The following is a 27,518-nucleotide window of genomic DNA, read 5'->3' as shown; positions in this document are numbered from 1 at the left end:
CCTTGGACACTTCCAGGGATGGGGCAGCCACAGCTTCTCTGGGCAACCTCTGCCAGGGCCTCACCAGCCTCTGAGTGAAGAATTCCTTCTTAATATCTCATCTAAATCTCTCATCTATTACTTTAAAACCTCTCCTACTTGTCCTGTCACTATCTGTCCAGGTAAGAATTCACTCTCCCTCCTTTTTAAACCCCCTTTAACTACTGGAAGGCTGCAATGAGGTTATCCAAAAGGGATTTAGCCATGTTTCTCTTTCCATGGAGTGTTACAGGGAAAGGGAGTCACCTGGTGCACTGGCTCTCCATCCTGAACAGTCCTGGCAATCCAGGATGACCCAACCACTCCTGACTCCTCTGAGCACCAAAAGGGAAAAAGGAGGCAGGGAAATCTTTCACCATCTGTCTCCAACCTCTATTCTCATATAGATTAATTTCCAGTCAATCTGGGGAATGTGCTGGGAGGAAAACACCACCCTTGGTCCGCCCAGAACCTGCCTATTTGTTCAGACTGTCTTGTAGCACAGGGATATTTGCCTGCCTTCCCTCACAGAAAAAAAAAATATATATAAAAAAAAAAATTTAAAAATAGCTAATGCACATGATGATTAGCAATTAAGTAGGGTCGATAATTTGTGAAGTGGTCTGAATCTCTGTATATCTGTTACCAAACCCACTCCTCTCTTCCCTCTCCACACACACTCACTGCCTCGCTCTGTAGCTCCAATCAGAGCAGCAATTAGGCCCTGCCTCATGCAGCCTCTCAGGATCAAGGACTGTCTGTGACTGTTTTGCCTATGGAGTGCCGGTCCCAGAACGAGTCTCATTTTACTCAAGGCCTCTTAACACTGCTGGAATATAAATGGCAAATGGGAACAACAGGAAAAGTCATTTACAAATTCCTGGGTAAATGCTGAGCCTTGGTGGCATCTCCTCATCTGTGATGGTTTAATCGCTCAATTCTCTGCCTTTCTTTTCTTAAGCAGGACCTCAGACTGAGGGAATTTCACATCAGATTTGTCTCTAGGAACAAAGGGGTTTAAGCCTTTAAGACCTTGATCTCTCAGGGCTGAAGATTATCAGAATGAGGGACTGGATCAGCAGACTCAGGGTTAAGAAATTCTTTTGGAGATGCTTTCACTGGGGAAGAGGTTTTCTTTTAGTGGTGATTACAGGAGAAATCAGAGGGAGACCTCACCTGTAGCAAGGTAATGTCTGCTCTACATCAAGGCATTATAAAGAGCAAGAGCTTAACTCCTATTTAGTTTTCAGGCTAAAAACACAGGCTGAGACCACAACTCTGCTGCCTGCAGGGCCACACAAATTCCATCTGGCATTTCCTTGTGCCGCTCTGGGACTTTGAGGGGGCATAACAGACACGTGTGAATAATCCCCTCTCACCACTGATAGGAAAGGCAACGACTTTGGGAACGTTCAATTACAAATCAGGCTGAGAATTGCTTTATTCGTTCTAATCCAGGGTCTCTGGGGGATCTGTGAGCAAATTGCTGTGCCTGCAGTCTGTTTCATAGTGCCCTAGCTTCAGATTCCCAGCAATGATGCTAGGGACTCACATACCACACCTCAGTGTCAAAAGATCAATATTAACCTCGTCATTATAATGCTGGTAAAGGTTGATGATATTGATTTCTTGTCCTTGGTGCCAAGGCATGTTGGATACCACGTGGTGATTATCCCAGACGCAGAACTGCAGCTGCTGCCTCCTGAAAGTCTCATTAAGCAGCCTGAAAGGAGCTTCTCATTTGGGTGCCTCCAGTGGTTTGAACCTATCCCTGCCTTCTCTTTGGACTGAAGAAATTGGGGAATTTAGGATGACATTCTCTACTCAGAGAGTGGTGAGGCCCTGGCATAGGATGCCCAGAGAAGCTGTGGCTGTCCCATCTCTGGAAGTGTTCAAATCCGGGTTGGATGAGGCTCTGAGCAACCTGGGATAGTGGAAAGGGTCCCTGGCCATGTCAGGAGGGTTTGAACTCAGTGATCTTTAAGGTCCCTTCAAGCCAAAACATTCTCCCATTCTATGATTTAACCTCCCCCAAGTTCTCCCTCACCTCGCCCAGGTGTTGCACGAGCCAGCCATTCTGCCCGTGCTCCTCTTCACGAGGGGACTTGGAGAGAGGCAGAGGCACACAGACAAGCCTGAAACCTGCTCCCTTCTGCAGTGGAAAACACGAGAAAGGTGTCAAGGGTTGGGACTGAGAGCCTCTTTCCAACGAGGCAGCCTGGATTCACCGTGCAGGGTGAATGGATCCGACAGCTCGGAGGAGGAGAGGACCCCGGCAGGAGAAATGCCTGCTGACAACCTGCTTGTTCCCAGCCTGCCTCAGAGGTGACCACACAAAAAAACACTTCCCTGTGGTTTTCAGACACCTCTGTTCCCCTTCCAGGCAAAATCCACATCACTGACATCTCTGTTTGAAGAGGGATTGGCTGTGCCTATCAAAACAACATTAAATATTTGGTTTAGTAGTGCAGAGGTGCTGCCTCAGCTGGAGTTTGCCTTTCTGGCTCTATCCTGGGAGCTGGGAGGCACAAATTGTATGGTGTCCCCATCAAAACTGCCCTGAGAGGAGACACTTGGCTTCTGGCTTGTCCCCCTGGGTGATTTTCTCTCTGTCCTCCTGGAAGATGTTCAGCTGAAGACAATTTGACTCCTCTCAGTGTTGTAAAGACAGCATGGGCAAACCTTTTAACTTCACACACCTCCCCAATTCATCCTGCAGAAGCAAAAATGGCACAGCCCTGCCTTGCAATGCTCTTGTGGCGAGAAATATATGACAGCTCGTGGAGGAGTGAGAAACTGCAGTCTTGGGGACCACAGGAATCCCTCAGGTGGAAATGCTGTCCAGGAAACAAGATGGAATTGCATGGGCTTGCAGAGCCCTGGGTGTTGCAACATTTCATGGCATTCATGGGTTTATGAAGTGTTCTACAAGTGTTTTATAACTGAAAATCACGGCCCTTCAAGCCAGGAAAGATGGAACAGAGAATCATTGAATTGTTTAAGTTGGAAAAGCTGTCTAAGATTATTTAGTCCAGCCATTAACCCAGCACTGCCAAGCCCACCACCAAACCACTTCCCCAACAGATCATGCAAAGACCTGAAAGGAAATTTCACAGATGCTCTCCTCTGATTGCCTTTTATGAAAACAGACAGTGATCCTGGTGTCAGGGAAGTTTCACTCAGCTTGGGCTGCGCAGTTAGATTTGAATGGGATCATGTATTCCTCACCACAGGGAGACACATGTGGCTGAGCTAATCCATCCCCTCTCTGCTTTGCACTGGGGTCTGCAGCAACATGGAGAAGCAAACAGTGCGTGAAGCAGCTCTGGTGCGATTTATACAACTTCAGAGAGGTTCAGGGCGGGGAAGCATTTCATTCCTCCCTGGTGGTGCAGGCTGGGTTTCTCTTCACAAGTCTGTTCTCTAATATTTTGCTTTCTCTGCTTTGAAATGAGTTAAGTGATTAGGCCTCTATGGCTTTCTTATGGGAAGATCCTTCCATGGTTTTATTTGATCTCCCATTCAGACTAAACATTCCCTTTCTCATCTCCCTGCCCACCTCCCCCACTATTTCCACATAAATAATCTCTCTTTATCCCTCGTGTTTCATTTGCAGGGATTCATGTAATAAGCACAGCTTTATGCTGGGTTTCCTTGAAAGCTGCATACTGGCCTCATTTCCATCTTCCTTAAGTGATTTGTAGAGCAGAGAGAGATTGAAGCTGGTCCTAAATGATTGTCCAGATTTGACCCCGTTACCTTCATTTGCAGGGACTTGTGAATGCTGTGGGAATCAGTGGCAGCTTTGAAAAATCGCGTCGTTTATTTGGGTGCCCAGAAGTGAGTGACCTGGGTAGATTTTGGCAATTTTGCTGGTGGGAAATACTGGCCTGAACTCCAGCTGGCTGTGCCCTGACCACATCTCCATGAAGGAGAGTCACAGTGTTAAAGTCAAGGTAGGAAGAGGCCAAGCAACAGGGAAAGTACTAGGAAGCATCTTGTTGGCCAGATTAGGGTTTTTTTGGCCCAATATCCTTTCATTAGTAGTGGCTACCAAGGGAAAATATCAGAACAAGACAAACATACAACATCCAGTCAGCCTGAAAGGAGGTGGTGGCCAGGTGGGGCTTGAAATCTTCTCCCAGGCAGCAAGACAAAAAGAGAGAATGTGCCAGGAGAGATCAGGCTGGACATCAGGAAGAATTCCTTCACTGAAAGGCTTGTCAGACATTGGAATGGGCTGCCAAGGGAGGTGATGGAATCACCATCCCTGGAAGTGTTCAGGAAATGATTGGATGTGGCACTGAGGGCTGTGATTTGCTCAACAAAGCCAGAGGTTGGACTTGATGATCCTGAAAGTCCTTTCCAACTTTGTACAACTCATCTGCTTGAAGCCCAGGGAACTTCTGAGCAAGAGCTGCTGGGTTTCCATCTATTAACATTTATGGGTCTGCCTTTCATGCATTTCCCCAGTTATGTTTTATATTCACGGAAACTTCGGTTCCTTTTCCTGCTGTGAAAACATGGCACCATTTGACACAGCTCTGTGTCTGTAAATGATGTCCTTCACTGGGTTTTCACCTGCCTCCTGCCTTTTCCACTTGATACCCCTCAATTCCAGCACTGGAAAACTCAGGGAGCAGCCAGTCCCTGGTTACTTTGCCCTGCAGCTCATGAACTTTTAATGCAGGTTTATAATTTTTCTCCCCTCACCCATCTCCTTTCCATGGAGAAAAGTCAAACAGTCATGGAATTGGTTTGGTTTGCAAGGAGTCTTAAAGATCACCTCATTCCAAGCTTCCTTTTTTGTTCTGGGACACCTCCCACTATCCCAGGTTGCTCCAAGCCCTGTCCAACCTGTACTTAAAAAATTCCAGGGATGAGGCAGGCACAACTTCTCTGGAAAATCTGGGCCAGGGCCTCACCGCCCCCACAGTAAAGAATTCTTTCCTTTTATCTCATCTAAGTCTACCCTATTTCAGCTTAAAACCATTCTCCCTTGTCCTATCACTGCATGTCCTTGCAATGAATGATTTTGCTTTTTAGGGAGCTTGGGGCATTGGTTTTTATATTAATGTGCACAATCTGCAAAACAGCAGAGTGTTACATGGGATTTATGTTGCAAAGGGTAAAGAAGGAACCACTGGAACTCACTTGTGCTGCTGTGGACTTTCATTGCATGGGACACAAAGAGGGGACATCTCCCTGAAAGATCCCTCTCCCTTTTTTCCCACAGAAGGAACAAACTGAATGTATGATTTTCCAGGGAACAATCACTGGTTGGTGGAATAGAAGGATGTTCTCAGAACAGTCCCTTCTGCACTTGCTCTTTCCCAGCACAGTAGAAAGGAGAGTGATAAAGGAGCAGCTCCCTCACTTACCCCATTGTGTAACAAATTTAGGATTCAGATGGTATAAGACAATCTCACTCTTGATTTTCCTTCAGTATCCTTCCCCCTATTTGCATAAGAAATAACATTTTTTCCACTCATTTGCTAATTGAGATGATTCAGAAACTGTGATACAAATTCCACTACAAGTATTGTCAGTGGTGGCACACAGAGCTGTGGTGGGGTTTTTGCAGTCTGGACATGTTCTTCAGACAAAAAGATGCCCTGACCCGCCAAGTTGGAGACAGCTGCCAACAAGACATGTCTTCAGCTGGGGTCAGTGAGAGGCTAAATCCAAAAAAGCTAAATTGGAGGTGGATGTGGAGTGTCAGCAAAGCTCTTTTTGCTGTGCTCTATTGATTGTCTCGTGTAGATTCCTTAGTTTTTGCTGTTGTCACTGCCATCTAATTTAAGGGATTGCTGTTAAATTAAAAGGCATGATTGACTGACTGTCATCTGAGACACATTGCAGCTGTCAGCTGCGAAGATAAACTCTGGATCAGGATGCAAATCTTCCCGAAGATCAAGGGTGTTTGGACGAGGTGTCTAAGTGGAGCCCTCTCAGTTAATTTGCAGTAGGAAAGACCCGTTCTTTTGGCATCTCTGCTTAAGATTCAGGAAGAGAAATGCCAAATATGAGCTTGCTGGTTGATGTAAACCATCTTGGAGTTTTCTCCATTTAACCGGAGAATTAAAATGCATTGGGTCAGCCTTGCATGAAAAGTAATTTGTTTTAGTCCATGATCATGATAAGAACTGACTGAGGAGGATCAAAAAACTCTTTAGAAACTGGATTAAAGGCCTCCCTGAATGATGGGCACTCAGACCAGCCACGAGTCCCAGATGCAACAGCCACCTTTGTTAAAACACATTCTAGGAGCTTGGGCTGCTCTCCAGAAATAAAAAAATGCAAGTTAAACCTGGCTGTTTGATCAAGGTGACAGCTGCTGGTTGTGATGGGGACCTCTGGAGCTGGAGGCATGAGCCAGAGCTCCTCCAGTTTAGGGGGATAAAGGGCAAGGTGAGAGAACTCCGTGGTTCTACGAGACCTTAGCTGAGAAAAACTTCACAAAGTGGGAAGGGGTTGGGTGTGTGACCTTCAGAGGATTCAGTGCCTTTGAAAAGCAAAACCCTTCATAGAGCAGTTGCAGCAGCCTCATTATTTGTGGATTAAGGACAGATGGCAACTCGAGCCGCATCGATCAGCGGGAGCAGCAGTTTGCTGAGAGCTCATGGAATGGGACCCCAGGGGTAGCAGGGACTGCCTGCAAAGGGTCCCATTAACTTCAGAGCCAGTCTGCACTGCATTTCCTGTGGTGGGGATTGTGTGGTGGGCAGGTGGGGATGGATGTTTTCTAGAGGATGGGGAGTCACTGGGGCTGGGTCAGCTCGACAAGCAGAGGCTGAGTGACGGGGAGCTGTGCAGTCTCTGCAGGGACCACATCACACTTTCATCCCTCCTGCAGCTTCTGCACTGGGCTAAAAGCATCTGTGTGATGCCACAGCCATTGCAGATCATTCTTTTCATAGAATCATGGAATCATTAATATTGGAAAAGGTCACCAAGCCTGACCACCAGTGTAGCACCCCCACTATGTTCACCACCACCGTGTCCTCCAGTGCCACATCCACACCTTGTCTGAAGACTCACAGGGATGGTGACCCCACCTCTTCCCTGGGCAGCCTGTTCCAGTGCTTTAATAACCCTTTCTGTGAAGAAATTTTTCCAAATAAATCATCTAAAACTCCTGTCACTTGTTACTCGGGAGAAGAGACTGACACTCACCTCGCTACAAGCTCCTGTCAGGGAGCTGTAGGGAGAGATGAAATCTCCCTTCAGCCTTTTTCTCCAGGCTGAGCCCCCTCAGCTCCCTCAGCCACTTGTTTCCAGAAACCAGATGCAGCAGTGGGCACAAGAACCCCGTGTTTTCCCTCATGGCACAGCATTTTCCCCACTGAAAGGTGGGATAGGAATAACTTCATATAATAGACCCTTTATCACTTGTTTACAGCTCCACTAAAAAAGACAAATCACTTGAAGCAGTGAAAGACTAGACCTGGGAAAAGAAGGGGGTTTTCAAAAGGTTTATCTGACAGACAGTAAACAAGAAAAATAACATGCAGCATTTAATTTGTCAGGACCATGGTACAACCTGATGATAAAAAAAGACTGCTCCATAAAGTGGGGAGTACCTTTGTCTTGGCTGTAAATGCCTGTGTTGATTTACTAAGTGCCCTGGTACTTCTCTGGCTCCTCTGTGTTACTCACAAATGGGATGGAATCTGAGGAGTAAGAGGAGGAAGGAAGTTATCTGTGCTCAACCTCGTAAACTGATCTCATTCCAATTAAGGATTTGAGATCATGACAGTTTTTATCTTATTTTGCCTGGTTCTCCCATTGCTGGGGATAATCAGAGTAAGAATTGCCCCCTCTGCCCCTCTCAGGTGAGACCCCAGCTGCAGAGCTGCCTCCAGCTCTGGGTTCCCCAGCACAGGAAGGACCTGGAGCTGTTGGAGCGAGTAGAGAGGAAACACCAAGGGGATCAGAGGGATGGAGCAGCTCTGCTGTGAGGGAAGGCTGGGAGAGCAGGGATTGTTCAACCTGGAGAAGCTTTAGGGTTATCTAATTGTGGCTTTCCAGTACCTGGAGGGAGCCAGCAAGAAATAATGGAGAGAGAATATTTACAAAGGCCTGGAGTTACAGGACAAGGGGGAACGGCTTCAAACTGAAAGAAAGAAGGTTTGGCTTGGATATCAGGAAGAAATTCTTCCTTGTGAGGGTGGTGCGGCCCTGGCAAAGGTTTTCCAGAGAAGCTGTGGCTGCCCCATCCCTGGAAGTGTCCAAGGCCAGGTTGGACGGGGCTTGGAGCACCCTGGGATGGTGGAAGGGGTCCCATGGCAGGGCAGTGGAAACAAGATTATCTCTTCTTGAGGTCCCTTCCAGCTCAAGCCATTCCATGATTCTGTGATTTAAGAAATCAATCACTGGCACCTTCATTATCCCTCCTTCTTCCCTGTAGTGAGACCAGGCAGCATTAATTTTTCTGTGTATTTTAGGGGATCAGTCCCCAAAATGCAGAACTGTTTGAATAATCCATCATCAAACTGGGGACACCACAACAACCAGTGAGAGCAGGCACATATTTTTCTTACAAACACAATGTAAAATAACTTCTAAAGACACCGGAGCAATTATGCATTTTTTCTCAACAAAAAGCATCCCAAATAAATCGCAATCCAAGCCAAGGCTTGAATGAAGCTGCTTTTGCCCTTCCCCAGCCTCACTCCTAATCTGCAAGGGAGTGAGATGAAAGAAGGACATCCTGAGAAGGGCAAGCCAGGAGCTGATTAACTCCTAAATGGGTTTGGTTACAGATATCCTATTGATCAGCTCGAGCCCAGCATCGGGATACCTCCCATTACACCGAAGGTTTCTCTTACAAAGGAAACACAATCTCTCTCCCATGAGGAGATGGAAGACAAGCTGTTTAGGAAAGTGACCAGCACAGAAAGTGACTTTTGAGGGAGAGACAGTCTTCTTCAAGGTCAAGTATTTGCTTTGTGCCAGCAACAGCTCCATCCTCCATGCTGCTGCCAGGATCTCTGGGCACTTTGCTGGCAAGTTCACTGCCCTCCATTTCCTTCTTGCTCCATTTTTCCGTGTTATTCTCACAATTAAGTATCTGAGTAGCTTCCATGGCCATCAGCAGTGGGAATGTTGCTGAGCCTGTGTTTATTTTCACTCTGTCTTAGAGGGAAAAGTTAAACCACAACCAGGCTGGAGGTACCAGAGTATGCACTCGTGGGTTTTTGCTGTGGAGGTGGATGAGTATTTGCCCATCCCTGTGCAGAAGAGTGCTGATAATGTCCCCAAATTCTGATCTGGCACCTAGTTGGGCTTTTTTTTTCCAGGCAGGGCTGGTGTCCTGTCTAGGGTGTGTAGGGACCAGCAGAGCCCAGAGCTCAGAGTACAGCCACAATCTCATAAATAGCAGTTCAGGGAGACTGAGTCAGCTGAAGTGGATCATCTGCATCTCTGAATTCTTTGGCTGTTGGCAAGGGAAAAAAAAAAGGGGGGGGGGGATATTGCATTTTTATTTTAAAAACAAGAATTTTCCCAGTGTTTCCTGTCTTAAAAAAACCGCTGCATCTTTAGCTCGTTATCCTTATCTGCCTGAGCACAGCACAGAGCTGAATCCCCTGGACCTGAAACATCTCCAAGGGTAGCTGTGGGTAATGAGAGAATTCACAGCAGGAAAAGCAGCCATGTGAAAGTGGCCACCTCTGGGCTGAAGGGCCACCTCTGCTCCTCCCCATGAGGTGGACAAACGATGGAGCAGAACAGTGAAGCCGAGGCTTATTCCAGCAGATTTTAGATTGCTGCGTGTGGCCGATGAGGAGCGAACTGACCACGGAGGGATGTGACAGCTTATCCATCACCTGAAAGGATTGGATAATCCCCTGCTGTCTTTTACAACCCGAAACTCAGCCTTGCTGTGTTCCCTGCAGGTGTTTGGACTGTGGGATGCCAGCCAGATTCAGATGGTTTTCACAGTCCATCCTGCCACCAGCATTTATGGACTTTCCACCCGGGCTGGTTGCTTTTGGCAGGAAGCAGGAGACACACAGGTGGAGAAGGCTGCAGAGGTTCAGAATTCCCTTTAAGTAGCAGGATCATCCCTGCAGCCAGGTGGTTTGGTGGATCCATCCATTTTCAGAGCTGTAGACTGTGGTACACTGGGGAAAGCTGGGCATTGCTGACACCAGCACTGAGCATGGCTGGGGAGAGGAGCCAAAAATGCACTTTCATCTTATGGTGCCCACAGGTTACTCCCCATGGGCTCTGCAAAGAGTGCTGGAGGAGAATGTCATTCCCATGCTATTCCCCCACCAAAGCTGTCCCTGACAGCGGTGCCTCTCTGTGCCTGGTGGGGTCTGCAGTGTGGGGAAAGGAAAAGTCTTTTTTTTTTTTTTTTTTGAAATATGAGTGGTAGAGCCCTTATCCCTTCTCACCTTCCTTGTCTTCACATCGTGTGTTTGTGTGGTGGCACAAGGAGGAGACACAACCTCACTGATGGTGGATTTGTACCTTGAAGTGGTTTTTGCTTGTGTCTTCTGAGGTTAGAAGCCAACAGGACACAAAATGGGCAGAGTCTTGTCAGAGGGGAGCTCTTTGCCACAGTAAGCACAGGATGAGCAGGACTAGTTGGAATCATAGAATATCCTGAGGTGGAAGGGATCCCCAAGGATCACTGAAGTCCGACTATTGGCTCTGCACAGGACAGCCCCAAGAACCCTGTCATATGCCTGAAGGTGTTGTCCAAACACTTTTTAAACTCTATAAATAGGAATAACTGAAGAGAAGTCAATGTAAAGTCAGGCAATGCTTCTCCCTTCCCCATCTTGACTTTCTGGGCTACCCTGCAGTGTCCAGCCCCACCACTTTTTTAAAGAAACCCCAGTTTTGAGTCTTGGCAGCTGGTACATGGCAGGGTCCTCCGGGCCGGTGCTGCCTTGGCTCCCCTGGGCGCTGGGCTCTCACTGGGGCTGACGGGGCTTTTCTGGATCTTGCCCAGGTGGTTGGAACTCCTGGTCGGCTTGGGGCGACTGCACCAAGGACTGCGGGGGCGGCCTGCAGACCCGCATGCGCTCCTGCAAGCCCCTTCCCAACGAAGGCCTGGCCTGCGAGGGAGTCCTGGAGGAAGGACGGCTGTGCAATAGGAAGGCTTGCAATAGTAAGTGGAGGCATGTTCCCTTGCACGCGCGGGGCCGGGGCGCCCTTCCCGGGAGGAGGAGGTTGGCCTCATCCCCATCAAGGACGGAGGGTGCTCCAGAGGCTCAGGGAAGCTGAGTTGGAGCAGTGAGCCCAGGGGGATGTGTGGAGCCGGCTGTGCATGGCGCTGCCCGTCCCTGCCTGTCTCGCATGCACGTGCTGGCACGGTCCTCCGCCACCCTCCAGACCTTCAGCCCAAAGAATTCATAGGAATCCATAAGCAGGCTTGCATCAGGTTTTCATAGGCTGGTGGTAAAACTGCCATCTCCTGAAGGGCTTTTTATTTTTTTCAGTTCTCCTAAATAATTAAAGCTAAGAGTGATATTAATCTTGCTTCTTCTTGGTTTAGTTCAAGAGCAGTGACCCTGCCCCTTTCTTTTACAAATGGAAGCCCCTGGTGATAAAATGTAGAGAAAGATCTGGCTGTTATGGATTGAGTGATGCAAAGGCTTCGGTGTGTGCTCCACTCTCCCCCTGTAATGCATCCTCTTTCCAGGTCCTCTTCTCCAGAGAACAGGGCACAGAGTGCCCACACCAGTCAGAGATTGATGGGTTCAACTCCAGCACTTTCATCCCCAGTTCTTCAGGGATGAGCTTTAAGCTGTGTTGAGAGAGGGATAGAGGAAAAGCCAACTGCAGACACAGCTCGGCTTGACAAATGCGAGCAAATCACTGGTTATAATTATTCCCTTCTTTTTATTTCAAATTCAGAGTAGAGAATGTTTGAATAACTCCTCTGACTAGCCAAATAACTAAGGAAAGTTCAACTGTCTTCAAAGGCTGGGAAGTATCTCCTGATAAGGGGGAAGTTCAAATAAAGGGACATAAATATATTCCTCTAATAAGGGCTAAAATAATCTCATGCATTTTTTAACATTTCCATAAATTTAAAATATGTTGCAATTAGGCTTAGACTTTTTCTTTTTTTTTTTAAATGAAACCTGGTATATTGAATTCCGTCTCCTTGACTCACAATTGCTAAATTCCCTCTGAAGTTTGCCCACACCAGGGATATTTAATCTGTGTGTCCCATGCTTGGTGGTGACTTTGTATTCATGACTCAGCTGTGGCTTGTAGGGAGAATAAGAGTGCAAGGACCTGGAAGCTGGTCCTGAAAAAAGTCCAGCTGTGGGATTGGGGTTGGAGGAAAAGCCACAGCAGTCTTGGTGAACAATGTGTGAAAAAAGAAGGGATGGCACTGGGAGTGGGAGAGGGGGATCTGCAGGGCTGTCACTCTTTGAACATGGCAACACATGGGGTAACAGGCAAAAAAGCTCCTTAATGTGTCCCTCCTATGCTGGGTGAACTAGGGGGGAACCCAGTTCAGCAGATTCTCTTTGCAAGACATCCTTCCTCATCCCTAACCATCTTCCAAGCTGTCCATGGGATCTGTTTGATTCTTCTGGCAGCCCTCTTGAAGTGGTGAGAGGGGGAAGACCCTGTTTTCCAGGGGGAAGACCCTGTTTTCCAGAGCCAGCCTCATCAGCACTGAGTAGGGGGCGTAACATCTTCCTTTGATCTTCTCTAGGGGCAAAACTTTGGTTCTTCTTCATGATAGATCTTGGTTCTTCTTCATGATAGATCCCCTGAGGTTGTGGGGCAAGGAGGGATGGAGAACTGTGGAGACTGGGTTGGATTTCCATGGCATGGAGAGCAGCAGTGAAGAATGAATTGGTTTTTACTCATTCTTTACTTTGCTTTTTCCCAGAACACAACACTCAGCAAAGCCAATCCAATGTGCAAAAAACCTGAAGGGGCTATGATTCAGTAAATCATTTCACTTGTCTTGCTGTCCTTCTTCCATTGCATTCCCAGTCAATTCCTCCTCCAAACGGCAATGAGATTAGTTCAGCTCAGATTATTTGGGAAGAAGGAATTTTAAGCTAAGTGGAAAGTCCTAGTTTGGAAGGAGAATACACGCACAGAGACAGGCAGCACAAACTGATTTATTCCATTGAAATAAATAAATTAATTCTGATTAATTGTCCCAAGACCCTCTTTGAAGACAAACTGCTGAGCCCCATTTTGATGTGTATGGGCTGGAAAGGATTTGAGGGGGTGTGTGAGCAATAAATCTTTCCAGGAGACTTCTCCGTGCATGTCTTGAGGTCTGTGTCCTACTTCAAGATAAACCTGTGTCTCTTCATATCAAAACTGTTCACTTGGCTCTGATCTTGCTTCTCAGTGAATCTGTCCCCTGTTGCCTTTGCCCAAGGAGATGCACTTTTGACCCAAGAATGGTTTCTAATTTTCTTGCACATATCTTTTTCTTTCTCTTTACTTTGATCTGCACCAAAACCTAAGAGGATTTAAAAGTAGAATAAAAATCCTGTTTTAAATGTGTCACTGTTATTTTCATATTGACTTTTGCTCATAGATTTGTTCGGGATGAGTAGAATGTTCATTCTTTCCCTGGAACTGTTATTATTCTAAGTGTTCATTATAAGCTGCAGTTAAATATGTTCTAATGATTTCTTTTTTTAATTAAAAGAAAAAAAATGAGGGGAAGATGGGGGAAAAAAAACAAAACAAAGAGGAGCTGGCCAGGAAAACAATTTTGTCTTGAATTGTTCAGCTTTTAAGCAGATTGTAATAATACTTGACCACCTCTCCAAGTATTGTGGAATAGCTGAGATCTTAATTTTCTAGTGGGAAAAAAAAAAGCAGGAAAAAACATTTTCTTTGAACAAAGGACCATCTGTAATCCTGATAAAACACCAGAACAAAACAGGGATGAGTGCTCTGATATTTTCCTCTTTGCTGTGGAGGTAAATTGAAACCTGTCCACTGAGGAAATGCTGGCCAAGCAAGTCAGGTTAGAAAAACACAGACATCCCCACCACCTTCAAAACCCATCTCTTGTCTTTAACTTCTCCTTCTCACTTCTGCCGAAGCGTCTCAGAAGCTGATGGGTTTTAAAACTCAGAAGCAGGAGTGTTTTAGCTGTTTAATTGGATCTCCAGCCTCTGGGGTAACTTCTCGGAGTGCTGACACTCAGCTCCATGGAGCTGCTGGGAGGAACTTTTGTGGAAGAATCTATGAGGGTTTCATTTGTTGTTTTTTTTTATTTTTTTTCATTTTGCCAGGCCATGGCAAATGTTCCACAGTTGTCTTGTCACACAGCTCCTCCCCCAGGTGGACCTTGCCCAGGTCCTGCCATTTTCCTCTTCCAGAGCTGCCCCCAGGTGATCCTTCAGCAGGTCTCAGCATGCAGGAGTGGGAATGGTAGGAAAAACCTCTCATTTTTTCCAAGAGCTGTGACTTGTGCCAGCCTGGTCACCAAAATGTGGGTGCAGACACCTGAGCCCCAGAGCTGAGTCTGAACACATTGGAGGCCACAGAGATTGAAGTCAGTGCTCAGGGGTGGTTGAATGACTCCACAGGTACCATTTTTATGTGGTCTTTTTGTTTTCCCACTCATTTGGGCCACCATCTCTGCTCTTTCTTGTAGTAGAGTCTCTTGCTTGATGATCTTGCTAAATTTCCCCAGGGATATACACCCAAGCCTAACAGGAAGTGAGCCAGGTAAGTTTTCCATGGACAAGACCAAAAGCTGTGAAATGCTAAAATGAACGTGAAAAAGCTGAGGAAAAACTGTACTGAAGCCTCATCCCAAACTGGGAAGGAAATTTTATCTGGTAGCACCAGCTTGGCTTAGTCAGAGCCTTTATTTGTGGCAGCTGGAGAGATGTAATCTGAAGGAAAACACAAACTTTTTGCTATAATTCTGATTTTTCCTTGGTAAAGGACTTGGTGATATCGCCCTCTCCAGCACAGACAGAGATTTCCTCCCTCTGTTGGATTTGGGCAGGAGCTGCCGTTTTATGGAGAGAGGGGAAAAATATCAACCCAAGTGTGGTGGGAGATTGCAGAGGAACTTCCCAGGTCCACCCACTGTGGATGGAAGGGGATGTGCTCCAGTGGCTCTTTTTGGCTGTTCTTGAGGCCAGGTTTGCTCACAACCTGGCAGGGAGAGGGTCCTCACAAGGAGCCTGGGCGGACAAGATCCAAACCAGAGGGGGGAATCTCACAGCCCTGACCCCAGCATCGGAATTCAGCAGTGCTGGAGACATGTAAGAGCAATCAGAGGTGTGGCAGCCTGCGTTTGTTGCTGGGGAGGGAGAACCAGCAGAGGAGCAGGCTGAAATCCTGCCATCCCATCTGGCAGAGGCTGCACAGAGCCATTCCTGACATTTCTGAATATGCAGGTTGGGAAGACACAGCTCCCCACGGCTGGGAAAGGGGTGACCACACCCTGCAGGTGCAGGAGGGTGACCCTGGCACAGTCCTGTCGTTCCAGGCTGGATTTTCAGCTTCCAGCAGGTTCGGGATGTCGCCCTTCAGCTGTTAGTGGTGTGAAGGAATTCATGTTCCACATGACATTCCCAAGGCTGAGCCTCAGTCTCTGCCACTCCTGAGTCTCATTAAATTTTTATTTTTTGCTGCAACCACGGAGCTGAAATATCCTGGGCATGTGTGGGAGCATCTTCGTTCCCTGCAGGCCAGGCTTGAGCTCACTGCAAGCTGGAGGAGCTCCTACAGGTACCTGCTGCTGCTGCTGCTGCAGAGACTTTGCCCGGCCCCCTTTTTTACTGGTGGTTCAGGCACTTCACCTCTGAGAGTCACAGATTGCCCCCAGTGATGTTTTCACAAGGTTTGGATGTTCAAATTGAAATGCTTTGGGTCATTTCCTTAGCTGGTGTAACTGCAATATATCCAGTGGCCTTCAAAATGTCCCTCTTCTCCATCCACTGAGATTTAGGGGGTGTTAGTAGTTCTGTGCTTTTCAGTTTTACTCTTTAGTGGCTGATAGATACCCCAAAAACTCCATGGCCACCACATTTCCCTTCAGTTTTACTGCACTGAGATTCATTTGAATGTTTTGGGTACTTTTTTAATAATCCCTTTCCACTTTTTGCTCTGGTTCATCCCTTCATTCCCACCATCCCACCTTGCCCGAATAATTTTCATGATCCTGCTAATTTCTTTGCCTCTCCTGTTTGGGGGATGAGTACAGAGTGTGTAGCTGTGGTGAGACATGTTTGGATACTAAAACCTTGGCCCACAGCACTTCAAAGTCTCTTCCCTTATTTTATTTTTCCCTGTTGCAGGGTGCTGTCTGACACATTGCATGTTCTCATTAGAAGTGTTGGTCACCTGCTTCCTATTCCCACTCCTGCCAGCACTGATCATCCTCCACATCCACACTTGAGCTGTGTCTTTTCAAAATCTCGTGTACTTGCCTCTGCCTGCAATTGAAACATCCCTGTTTGGTTCCAAGAGCATTATCCCTCTATTCCTCCTGTCGGCATCTGAAAGGTGCTTGGGTTTTTCATGCCATTCTCACTACATTTATCCAGCTGGGATGTAAATTGAGTCTAGGTCTTCCCTTAATCCTGGAATTACTCCTTTCCACCGACCCTGCTGTGGGAAAAAGGCTGATGAAATCCAACCAGGTCCCCACTGCCTTTACTTTTTTGACCTCCACCCCGTAAAGTTCAGGTACCCACAGCAAAGCAGCACTTGCACAACTTCCTAAGAGACCTGGTGTCTCCCTGCTTTGCTTGGAACCAGGATTGATTTGCACATCTCCCCAAGGAAACTGTCCAGGTTAAATCTCAGCTGAGCTCTGTGTTAAACGGAGACAGACTGGCTTCTCTGCACACCCTTTTCCAAAGGGAAGGCTTCCTGCGGCACTGGAGCGACCCTGGCAGGGGGAAAGCTTGGGGGAAGCTGGAAGGGTCACTCATTCAGCCCCTAGGCCTGATTGGCTTTAATTAGCATGAGAAATAACTGTGCAGACTTGTCATACCTGTCAAGGGTCAAAGGAAATCATTCAATCCTTCAAGACTGCGGTAAGTCATTAGATGTCAGTGACAGCAGGCCCAAATAATTGGTGAGAGGAGGTTCAGGGTGCTAGACTTGCAATTAAAACTTCTATTTTGCTCTTTTATCTTTCCTTCCCTCTGTGCTGCCTCCTGTCTCTCTGTCCATCTGAACACTGAGTGCTTCTGGGATATTCAATCCCAGGTTTTCCCTGTCACCTTCCTTGCTCTGGGCACTTGACAAAGCCATCCAAGCTCTGTGTCTACTCCTTGATGCCCAGCCCCACTTTCTCCTCCCAGCCTAAATAAGTCTGTGGGAAGCCCATGGGATGTGCTGCAGGTGGAGATTTTGTTTTTGTGTTTTGTGGGATTTCATGGAGAGGATTTAAATCAGAGCAGATGAAAGTGTGTGGGTATGGCCAGGAATGAGTGGGGATGTGAGAAGTCCCAGATACGGGAATAATTTAAATTGTCTCCTACTAAACTCAAAAAAATTAGTAGTTGGAAAAAAGTAGTTGGAAAACTACTTAGAGTTTGTCTTTTTTTTCACCTGAATCTCCCACAGGAAAAGTCCCATGATTTTTGATTTTTAGCAATAAAAAGCATAGGGTTTGGGACCTTTCTACTCCAGGAAAGAGCCAGACAAGAACAATGTGTTTGCAGATACCAGGATGTCTGTGGTCCTGATGTCTGGTTGAGGATGGCAGGTGGGTGACTGCCCCATCCCATCCAGACAGCAGCCAGCTGATGCTGGGAAGGTTTGGAGGAGTCCATGTGACAATTCCTAGACTCCTCAAGTTCTGCTTTCAGGCAGCAGTGATGGTAAATAATACAATTTCACAAACTCTCCCATGATCCAAACTGCTGAATATAAAGCCTGGCTCTGGCAGGGACTCTCTGAATCATTCCTCTGCCTCCTCTGCTTTCCCTTTTTGGATGGCAATAAAGACTCCTGCCACCACACTGAAGCTTCATTAACCTTTATTAATTTTCTCAGGGTTCCGGGATCAAATTTGTCACCATTTCAACCCTTGGCAGTTCATACTTCTTGAAAAGATGTCTGACTGTTTTACCTCCTTGGGGGAAAAGATCTTCTGTCTGGTACTTGCTGTTTGGAAACAAATTGGCTGCCAGATCACAGATTACTGGGGCTCAGCTCTGCTCTCAGCTATTCCATGTGACTCCAGTGGAGTCAGCTGAGCTCTCCTGATTTGCAGCAGGCGATCCTGGTGGATGGGATTTGGTTGTTGTTGCTGGGTTTTTTCTCTCTTTGCTAGGGAGGGGATGTGTCAGGGTTACAGCATGTCCACTAATACAGACAACAGAAATTTTAGCTTCCCCTCCAGCCAATTCAGGGCTGATCCACATGGAATGAAAGTGGAAAGCTGGTGGAGCATGGACTCAGAAGGAACAGCTAAATGCCTTTGATTTACTATGGATGCATTATTTACCTTCTGAACTTCACACTGTGGGCTCCCCTGGGAGAGTCTCAGGAGGACACAAGGGTCAGGAGCTTGTTTCTCACCGAGAAGGAAAAGTTCCCAGTTATGGCTGTGTTGGTACTCTGCTGATGCCAGACTTTCATGTCTCCCTGTTGCTGGTGGCAGGGTAAAGCCTACAAAGGAGACATCTTATTGAGATATCCCTTTCCTTTCCACCTGCCCTCACCTGCCTGCTCCACTCAGCGTTTCCTGGCTCAGGACATTTTTAGGCAGGTGCTGGTTGCAAGGCAGAATTTCCCACCAAAAGCACCCTGCCAGTTACCACCATAAATCTCAAAACACCGCTAGGGATGGTGGGATTCAGTGCCAGCACAAGCGCAGCAAGGAGCACAGGCACCCTAGAGAACCACTGAGATTATTTAAAGACCAGAGATAAGGGATCATACTCTGCGTGGTCCCAAATCTCACTCAAAAAGAAGGGGTTGAACCACCAGCCAGCCCGAGTCTTTCTGGCTGCTCGGTGCCGAAACCTCGGGGAAGACTGGTGGCCAGGGGTGCTGGGGTTGGAAAGCAGGTGGCCACGTCAGGGGAACGTCGCAGGTCGCTGTTGTTAATGCGTGTTACCTTTGTAGTGAAAGATCTTGCAGAGTGAACCAAGGTGTATTTACATGACCCATTACCTTGCCATAGCCAATGGACGCTATAATTCCAGAAGCCAATCGCTGAGGTCCACAGATAACAGAAAGCGAGAGGACCCTGACGACCTGCAGCACTACGGGTACCCTGCACCTCAAATAGGTAAGCTCTGACCTCCCACAGCGGCCTCTGGAGCTGGGAACACTGCTCTGGTCACTGCACTGCCCAGCTGGGCTGGGCTCTCTGCACTGTTTCAATGACCCCTTAACCATCTCCTTCCCCCCAGGTCAGTGTGGGGGACACTCCCCCCGTTGTTGTCACGCGCTGAACAAATGGTCGTCGCCCCGTTTGTTCCCATTCCATCACCCCACGGGGTTTTGTGTCGTCACCGTCAGCCAGAGACGGCAAAAAGGGACAGACACAAAGCCCTGACAAGACCATCCATCCCACAGAACGTTTTCCCATCACCTTGCCTACCTCTGAGTCACTGCTTTGTCTGAGTTACCCAACCACACGTGGTTCATGAAGCCAAAGCTGACCTCGCTGCAGTGCAGCCCCTTTGCTGATGTCCATGTCATGCCTTCCCATTGGCTGTCAGAGAGGGTGAGCAGGGCTCGGTGGGGACAGAGCAGGATTGGTTTCCTCTCTCCGTGGGTCTTTAGTGCTGTGCAAGGACTTGCCTCCAGTAGGTTCCGCAGCAGGACCTTCCACCCTTCTGCCACAGAAGGGGGATAATGTGTAGCAATATCAGACAGCTTGATCTGCGAAGATGGGGATGAATTGGACCTAGATCCGTGCCAGGTCTGATCTGCCCCATCCCTGGAAGTGTTCAAGGCCAGGTTGGATGGGGGTTTGGGCAACCTGACCTAGTGGAAGGTGTCCCTGCCCAGGGCAGGGGGGGTGGAAGTAGATGATCTTTAAGGTTCCTTCCAACCCAAACCATCCTGTGATTCTGTGATTCAGTCTGGAAAGGTTCTGTGCTCTCCCTTCATGCCTGTGTGTCGTGGCAGGATCTCAATACATCAGGGGTCTCAGGCAGAGCACAGCCTGCTGAACCTGGCCACAGGTTAAAATCAGTGCCCAGTGACCTTGCCAGCATTTTGTGCTCTAGAAAGGCTTCAAAGAGATGGTTTGATTAGAAGTGAGAGAGTGTCATATTCTAGTGTAGGTTACCTGTGCTCCACCCAGCCCAGGAGGACTTTGCCTCTGTGCAGCATCAGGAATCCGTGTGCTGTGGAGTATCTGGGGGTGACTTGTTTGGGTTCTGGTTTTCAACATGAAGCAGGGAACAATTTCCTCTCTACCCTGCACGGACTCTGCTCCCTCCAATGAGAGCAGCTCCACTGCCTGCAGGATGGATCCCTGGAGTCTGGTGAAACCTGCAGGAGAGGGAGGACTTTTGCAGTGCTACAACGTGGAAAAGCTGAGCTTAATCTCTCTGTCCAAAGGCAGAGGAAAGGAAGGCACTTCAAGGCAGGCCCCTGTTGTTCCTACTCTGCCTGGTCCCAGGTGCTTCCCTGGAGCTCCCATTCCAGCCTGTAACTCTGCCATCAGGTTTATAGTTTGGCATTTCTTCCTATCATGCAACTGGGTGCTGGATCTGGGCTCAGTGACGTCTCTGTCACCTCCCTGCCATTGTGGCCACCGCTGTAGCATGGCTGGCTTGGGCTGTGGCATCCCTGAGGGCAGCATGGGCTGGGAGATGTGCATTGTCCTGCTGCAAGCTTCCCACACCCCTGGCGCTGTCCCAGGCTGCTCAAGGAAATCAGGATGGAGATCTAGAGACAGAGGGTACAGCCCAGCAAGAGGTTAGAGGGAATTTTTAGCTGAGGATGCCAAAGCAAAGCCCACAACTTCCCCATGGACACAGATTGTAGGGAATAAGACATTTCACATCTGCTCAAGACCTGGAAAAATATGAAATACAGAAATGAGCTGATGCCAGCCATAAGGACTGTGGATGAGGGGACGGCCTTGCCCAGCTGAAGAGCAGAATTTTCTCCTGTCCCTGTTGTCCAGGTCCTGCTGGCCCCCAGGCTGTGGCAGGGCTGTGCTCTCAGCCAGGGTGCTGCTGGCTGCCCATGTGCCTCTGCCAGCAGCAGCACAGGAGCCAGATCCAGCCCAGCAGGTCCCTGGCATGGGCCCTCCTGGCTGCTTCCAGGAGGACTCTGCCAGCAGCAGGATGTGAAGGGAGGCACATGGGGAGATGTCAGACTGACAGACCCCAAAACAGAGAGGGCTCCTGGCAGAGGGATGTGCTGCTCCATTAGTGCTGAGGGGAGCCATGGAGCAGCTGCAGGCACTGATGGGGACACTGCAGCCAGGAGTTGGAATGATCCTGGATTGCAGTGCTACATCCCCATGGATTAACACCCAGCGTGTCTCATTCTGCAGCACCAGCTGGACCCTCTCCATCTGCTGCAGCTGCATCTGTGGGAGCAGCAAGGGCCATCTTCCCACTTCAAGTGGGGTATGAGCCCTGGGAAATCCTTTGGGACACTCCTGCTAATCCCCAAGCTACTCTGGGGCATCACAGGACTAATAGAAATCAATCCTGAGGAGATAACTCCCTGCAGGCACCGGTGATGAGGCAGGGCAGGGCTTGGCCCCTTCTCCTCTGGGGATGAAGACAAATTTGGCTGGAGCCACTCTGCTATGAACACAGGCTGAAAGACTTTGGCTGTTCAGCCTGGAGAAGCAAAGGCTCTGGGGACAACTTAGAGCCTCTTCCAGTGCCTAAAGATTCTCCAAGAGAACTGGAGAGGGACTTTGGACAAGGGCATGGAGGGACAAGACAAGGGGCAATGGATTTAAGCTGAAGGATGACAGGTTTAAATTGGATATTGGGAAGAAAATCTTCCCTGTGAGGCCAGTGAGACCCTGTCAGAGGTTGTCCAGAGGAGCAGTGGACGCCCCATCCCTGGAAGTGTCCAAGGCCAGGTTGGATGGTGTTTGGAGAAAGCCAGGACAGTGTCCCTGCACATGGCAGGGGGTTGGAACAAGATATCTTTAAGGTTCCTTCCAGCCCAAACCATTCCATGATTCTGTAATCTCTGTCAGGTTGAATTATAAAACAGCACTGAGCTGGACTAGGCAGCTTTCAAACCCAATGAGCATGGTAGGCATTTTGCCATTATATCAAAAACCAGACTCAGAATCCTCTTCTGGGATGAGTAATTGCAATACACTTCCCTCAGTAATTTGCATTTGCTGCCATTTGACCCACAGGAGTGCAGAGCTCCTTCTCACTCATAGTTTTGATGATGGGCACTACTGTGTTTCTGTCGAGTTGAGAATGAATTTGTCTCATGCCTGAAGAGTGTCTCAGAACTGGGTCTCGCTTGGTTTGAAAATTTGTTAAATTTGTGCAAGGTTTAGGCTGGACATCATGTCCCAAATGGGACTGAGATGAATTGCTTGGTTCAGAATGACACCAAGCCCAAGGGAGTCACCAGCACTTAGAAAATAAACTGTATTATGGGTTTAAAAGCCAGGGATTCATGCAATGTGAGGGACAATAATTGAGGAGATTTGCCTCTAAGCACAGCTATTTCTGCTGTGAAAGAGCAAAAGCCAGAAATAATAAAGAGAAAAGAGGCAGGAGAGGTGGGATTTGGTTCAAAGATGCCTTTCATTCATCCAGTGACACAGTAGCTCTTCTGAATATGGAGATTGCAAAACCCCAGCCAGGTCTGAAGGTGAGGTTGGTGGCATGGTGAGCTCTCCAAGCTGTGAGCTGCTGATGGAGGAGACCCCTGTGTCTCTGCAGGCTTCCCCTGTCCCACTTCTGGCCTCCCAGAAAGATTTTGGGACCCAAAATCCCATTGGAGTGTTTAACTACCAAAATCCCCCAGCTGCCTGGCACTGAGGGACAGGGTGCTGCTGGATGCAGAGCTGGGGAGGTTGCTCAAGGTGGAAGGAGAAATGTAAAGGCACCACTGGTTCATGGAGCACCCAAGCAGGCAAAGGAGCAGGAATGGTTGGGATTTGTGGGCCTGAGAGGGATCTGCTGAAGTCCGGGTCACTCAGGATGGCAAATGATGAAGTGATGGTACCATAAATGTAATTTTTTGGAGGTGAGCTTGCAGCATGGCAGGACTCTGGATCTGACACAGCTGGATGTTGGAAAGGCAGGAAAATTGCCATGGAAATGCAGATGTCTCTCTACCAGGAGATCTTGTGAAGCAGGACATGGGACTGATGTTTTCCTGTAGCCTCAAAACACACAATATCTCCTACACATCCCAGGGAAAGGCCAGTGGTCCATAACTTTCATCCACCTGGGACAAACTGGGCAAAATAATGAAACAAAACACAAAAGTAGAACAGTTTTGAGCAACTTTGGCTCAATGAATAACAGCATTTGCATCTCATGATAATCCTTGCAATGGCACAGATGGGGTAGGGAAAGACTGATCCTCACCTCCACCTCTTTCTGTGTCCAGACAATAAATGAAGGAGTGAAAGTCTGTCCATTTTACACCAAGGACAGGTCTTCCTCTACATTTTTCCCTCTCAACACACATCAATTCAACAGGCTCCAGTCAGCTGGGTGTATTTTTAATTCCCAGCTGCCAGAATGACAGGAGACATTCAAAGCAGATGTGCTGAAAAGCATGACACAAGCCAAGTAACATAGATAACTACCAAAAATCCCAAAGAGCAGAATGATGAGCGTCAAAATTTAATTGCATGTGGAAAACACTAGTAAATAAATATAAACAAATAAATATAAATCATAAATATACCACCTCGAGGAAAAACACAGACATGCAGGGGTTTAGGCAATATTGGGAAATTTGGTGATCTCCAATCTTTATAGTCCCCACCACAGTTCCTGCTCTGACATTTTCATGCAGCTGGTTTATAACCCTCACCGAGATCTCCAGCTGCAGAGTCTCTTTCCTTCCCCACGTTGCAGCTGGACAGTTCAGTACAGCATCCACTGCCCAGCTTTCTTTGGGAACGGGGTGGTGCTGTGGGATAGCACATCCAAGCACTGGGTGCCAGGGTGGGTGACCCTTGGGGCGATATTTACCTGTTCCAGCCAGAGCTGTGATCCCTCTTATCACCCACAGTCTGCCAAATGCATCCTTTTGGGATTAAACACGGTGCAGTCTGAGGTTCTGAATAATTTCTCTTGAGAAGGGGTTGCCCCTCTGTTACGCTGGTTATTTTTTGCCACGTGCCTGTGTTCTATACACACCAAACACTACATTCCAGTTTTATTATGTGTAATTATTTGCAATCCATGAAAAATAAAAAAAACCCCAAACAATGCATGGCTTAGTTAAATAGAACAGAGACAGCTTTTTATTTTCATGTCAGGAAGAAAAGCATTTTGTCAAAGAATAGAATATTCCCAGTGAAAACTAGTGGAAAATGGTCCCTGCTCATATCAAACTTAGTGAAATTAGTGACGTATTTGGAGGTTGTGGCCTGCTGAAGCAGCCCCAGCAGGAATATTAGTGACAAAGGGAACACATCTCAGTGCTTTTCACTCCCATCAGTGGGATATTTTTAGTTGCTTTTCCAGTGCTGCCCCATCAGATAAAGCAGTTGATAGGGACTGTGTGATGCCCTGGAAGAGTCAGCCTGGTTCCGTGTCACACGCTCAAAGCAGATCTCCACAGGCAGAGGACATGCCAAGAAAACTTTCTGAGATTTCACCAGCTGACCCTTCTTAGGCACCATCACCTTCTGCTTTGTCAGCTCCTCCTCTGCCAACCTGCACTGGCAGGGGCTGTGAGAAGGCAAGAAAAGGGGTTGAATCCTTAAAAGTGAGCAATTTATGGACACATTTACTCTGTCTAATCCCTGTTGGTACAATCTCTAAAGGGAGGTTCCCTATCCCAGCTCACAAGGTTCTGGAGTGGCTACGCCACCTTTGGTGGTGGAGTTTGCCCTTCCCAATAACCTGATGCTTCCACAGCAACCTTTTTCTTTTTTTTAATTTTTATTTTATTTGTATGTGTTCTACAGCCCTACACAGTACCCAAAAAACCCCCTTTAGCCCATTCTCAACTCTCACAATTTCTCCCCGATGCCCTCACACCCTCCCACCCATCCTGTCACCCCACCCGCAGGACACATTGCAGCCTCACAGATCTCACAACCGACCAAGAGTAACTTGGGAATTTCTTCCCCCGGAGATCCAAGGATGCCACATCCTCACCTTCTGTTCCAACCCCCACAGGTGACCCTGCAGCAGAGGAGTGGTCCCCGTGGAGCGTGTGCTCGACCACCTGCGGGGAGGGCTGGCAGACCAGGACCAGGTTCTGTGTTTCGTCTTCCTACAGCACCCAGTGCAGTGGCCCTCTCCGGGAGCAGAGACAGTGCAACAACTCTGCTGTGTGCCCAGGTATTGGTGGCCAGCAGGGGAGGGAGTCTGGTTGCCCGTGGTATCTCCACTGAGATATTTCTGGGAGGCCCTGGCACAGGTTGCCCGGAGAAGCTGTGGCTGCTCTATCTCTGGAAGTGTCTAAGGCCAGCTTGGATGGGGCATGGAGCAACCTGGGAGAGTGGAAAGTGGTTGGAATTAGATGATCTTCCATTCCAAACCATTCTGTGATTCTGTAATTCTTGGAGGGAGATGGTTTTGGTTCCCTGTTCCTTCTCTTTATGCTTTAAGGCCTCATGCAGCAACTCTTGCTAGACCAAGATGGCAAGACAAGCAAAAAGATGGCAAAAAGACAAGATGGGCACCTGCTTTGCATGGTGTGGACAATTCCATGCCATCTAACATCCATGAACCCAGTTCACCTGCAGGCAGGTGCCCTTTGGGGCGTTTCCAGGCTGAGAACAATTTTGGTAAAAAAACACATCCTGAGGAGACTGGAGCCTATGAGAAAGAAGGGGGGGGACTTTTTACAAAGAGCATGGAGTGACAGGACAAGGGGAAATGGCTTCAAACTGAAAGAGAGTAGGTTTAGATTGAATATTAGGAAAAAATCCTGCCTTGTAAGGGTGGTGAGGTCCTGGCACAGGTTGCCCAGAGAAGCTGTGGCTGCCTTGAAGTGTCCAAGACCAGGTTGGATGTGGCTTGGAGCACCCTGGGGTAGTGGAAGGGGTCCCTGCGCATGGCAGGGAGTTGGAAGGAGATGATTTCTGAGGTCACCTCCAACCCAAACCAGTTTCTATGATTATTTTGAAGAATTTTGCTGTTAAGCTAAGTATGTTATTAATTTCTCCTGACCAGCAACATCATAGTTCAAAAACAATTCTGTGATGGTGAAACCACCATCCATGGTGAAACCACCATCCGTGTTCTTTCCTGTGTTTCCTCCTCTGGCTATCTCTTATCATGCAAGATGCCTGGTGAGAATTACTTTTGAACCCCCTTTCCTGACACTGGGGCACCAGTCACTGTTAACAATTGATGAAGGACTGGAAAAGTCCCATTTTTTTTGTGTTTCTTATTTTTCTGAAGGATTATTGATTTGGTATTAGCTTCTCTGGTAAAGCTGGAAGGGATGAAGTCCCTTAAGAGAGATCAGTGCATTCTTACAACATTTGGCCTCTGGAGATTATAGTGACTAAAATTCCATAAATAACTTGGCCAGATTAGATTAGATTAGATTGGAGAAGATTAGATTAATATAGATTAGAAGGCTAATGAGATTAGATTAAAATCGATTAGATGTCTAATTCCAGGATCTACCAGTGATGTCTTGAGTGCTCTTGGAGGATGTTGCCCATTCCATTTTACCCTTCCAAGTCTCCCTAACTTTGCCTCTGAGGTGTTACTGACCTATGATAATAATAACCAGTAGACAGACTACAGCTTTTCTGAAAGCCTTAAAACGTTGTAGTCTCTGAGGAGTCGATGAGAAAATGTTGGAAGAGAGGAAATAAAGGGCAAGACACAACAAAACGATGGTGATGATGCTTCCCTAATGGTGGTGGGGCTTCATTCCTTTCTAGCTAAATCCATCTTTTGCTTAAAAAATTCCCTGTTGGCTCAAAAATCTGAAAAATTAAGGTCAGCTAAAAGTGCATTGTGGTTTATTTCAAAGACTGGAGAGCAGCAGGCACTTGGTGTTGATAGCAAAGCACAAAAATTACTTGATGTTCCTCTTGCACATTTTGGGTTGGTTTGTTCTCCAGCTTCCCACGCGCTGCTCATTCTGGGTGGGAAGAAGCTGTGCCCTGTGGGTTCCCTCACTTCCTCAGACCTCCTCTGGAAGAGAAAAGTCACTTCTTCTGCTTCCCTTGCAGTGCACGGCACCTGGGACGAGTGGTCCCCGTGGAGCCTGTGCTCCTCCACTTGTGGGAGAGGCTACAGGGATCGGACCCGCACCTGCAAACCCCCCCAGTTCGGTGGGAACCCCTGCGAGGGCCCGGAGAAGCAAACCAAGTTCTGCAACATCGCTCTCTGCCCAGGTAGGGACAGTGACAGATCTGAAACCACCCCTCCAGCAGGTCTCCCCAGCTC

The 27,518-nt window shown here is 47.8% G+C and overlaps 1 protein-coding gene and 1 long non-coding RNA gene across 6 annotated transcripts in view; one reads left to right on the top strand and one right to left on the bottom strand.

Annotated features, from left to right (window-relative positions):
• Window positions 1–27,518, top strand: part of ADGRB1 (adhesion G protein-coupled receptor B1) — a 200,484-nt gene that overhangs the window by 29,916 nt on the left and 143,050 nt on the right. For 3 of the 5 annotated variants that reach the window (XM_086876939.1, XM_086876928.1, XM_086876917.1), the window contains exons 2-5: window positions 10,985–11,143; window positions 19,139–19,246; window positions 25,281–25,445; window positions 27,302–27,466. In XM_086876939.1, coding sequence (XP_086733065.1) covers window positions 10,985–11,143; window positions 19,139–19,246; window positions 25,281–25,445; window positions 27,302–27,466 — 597 coding nt within the window. Of the gene's footprint in view, window positions 1–10,984; window positions 11,144–19,138; window positions 19,247–19,517; window positions 19,688–25,280; window positions 25,446–27,301; window positions 27,468–27,518 lie in introns of those variants that run through there. The other 2 variants (XM_086876918.1, XM_086876950.1) reach the window with 2 other exon arrangements.
• Window positions 17,982–19,218, bottom strand: LOC147655257 (uncharacterized). The gene is made up of 3 exons (XR_015283179.1): window positions 19,129–19,218; window positions 18,458–18,621; window positions 17,982–18,279 (listed from the first exon to the last, which is right to left on the bottom strand). It is a non-coding gene; the product is annotated as an uncharacterized LOC147655257 (long non-coding RNA).

The sequence above is a fragment of the Cyanistes caeruleus genome, chromosome 1 (genome assembly GCF_971803275.1).
Source record: "Cyanistes caeruleus chromosome 1, bCyaCae1.hap1.1, whole genome shotgun sequence".
Lineage (NCBI taxonomy): Eukaryota > Metazoa > Chordata > Aves > Passeriformes > Paridae > Cyanistes > Cyanistes caeruleus.
Note: the sequence above shows the minus strand (reverse complement) of the source record. Positions and strands in the feature narration are given on the sequence as shown.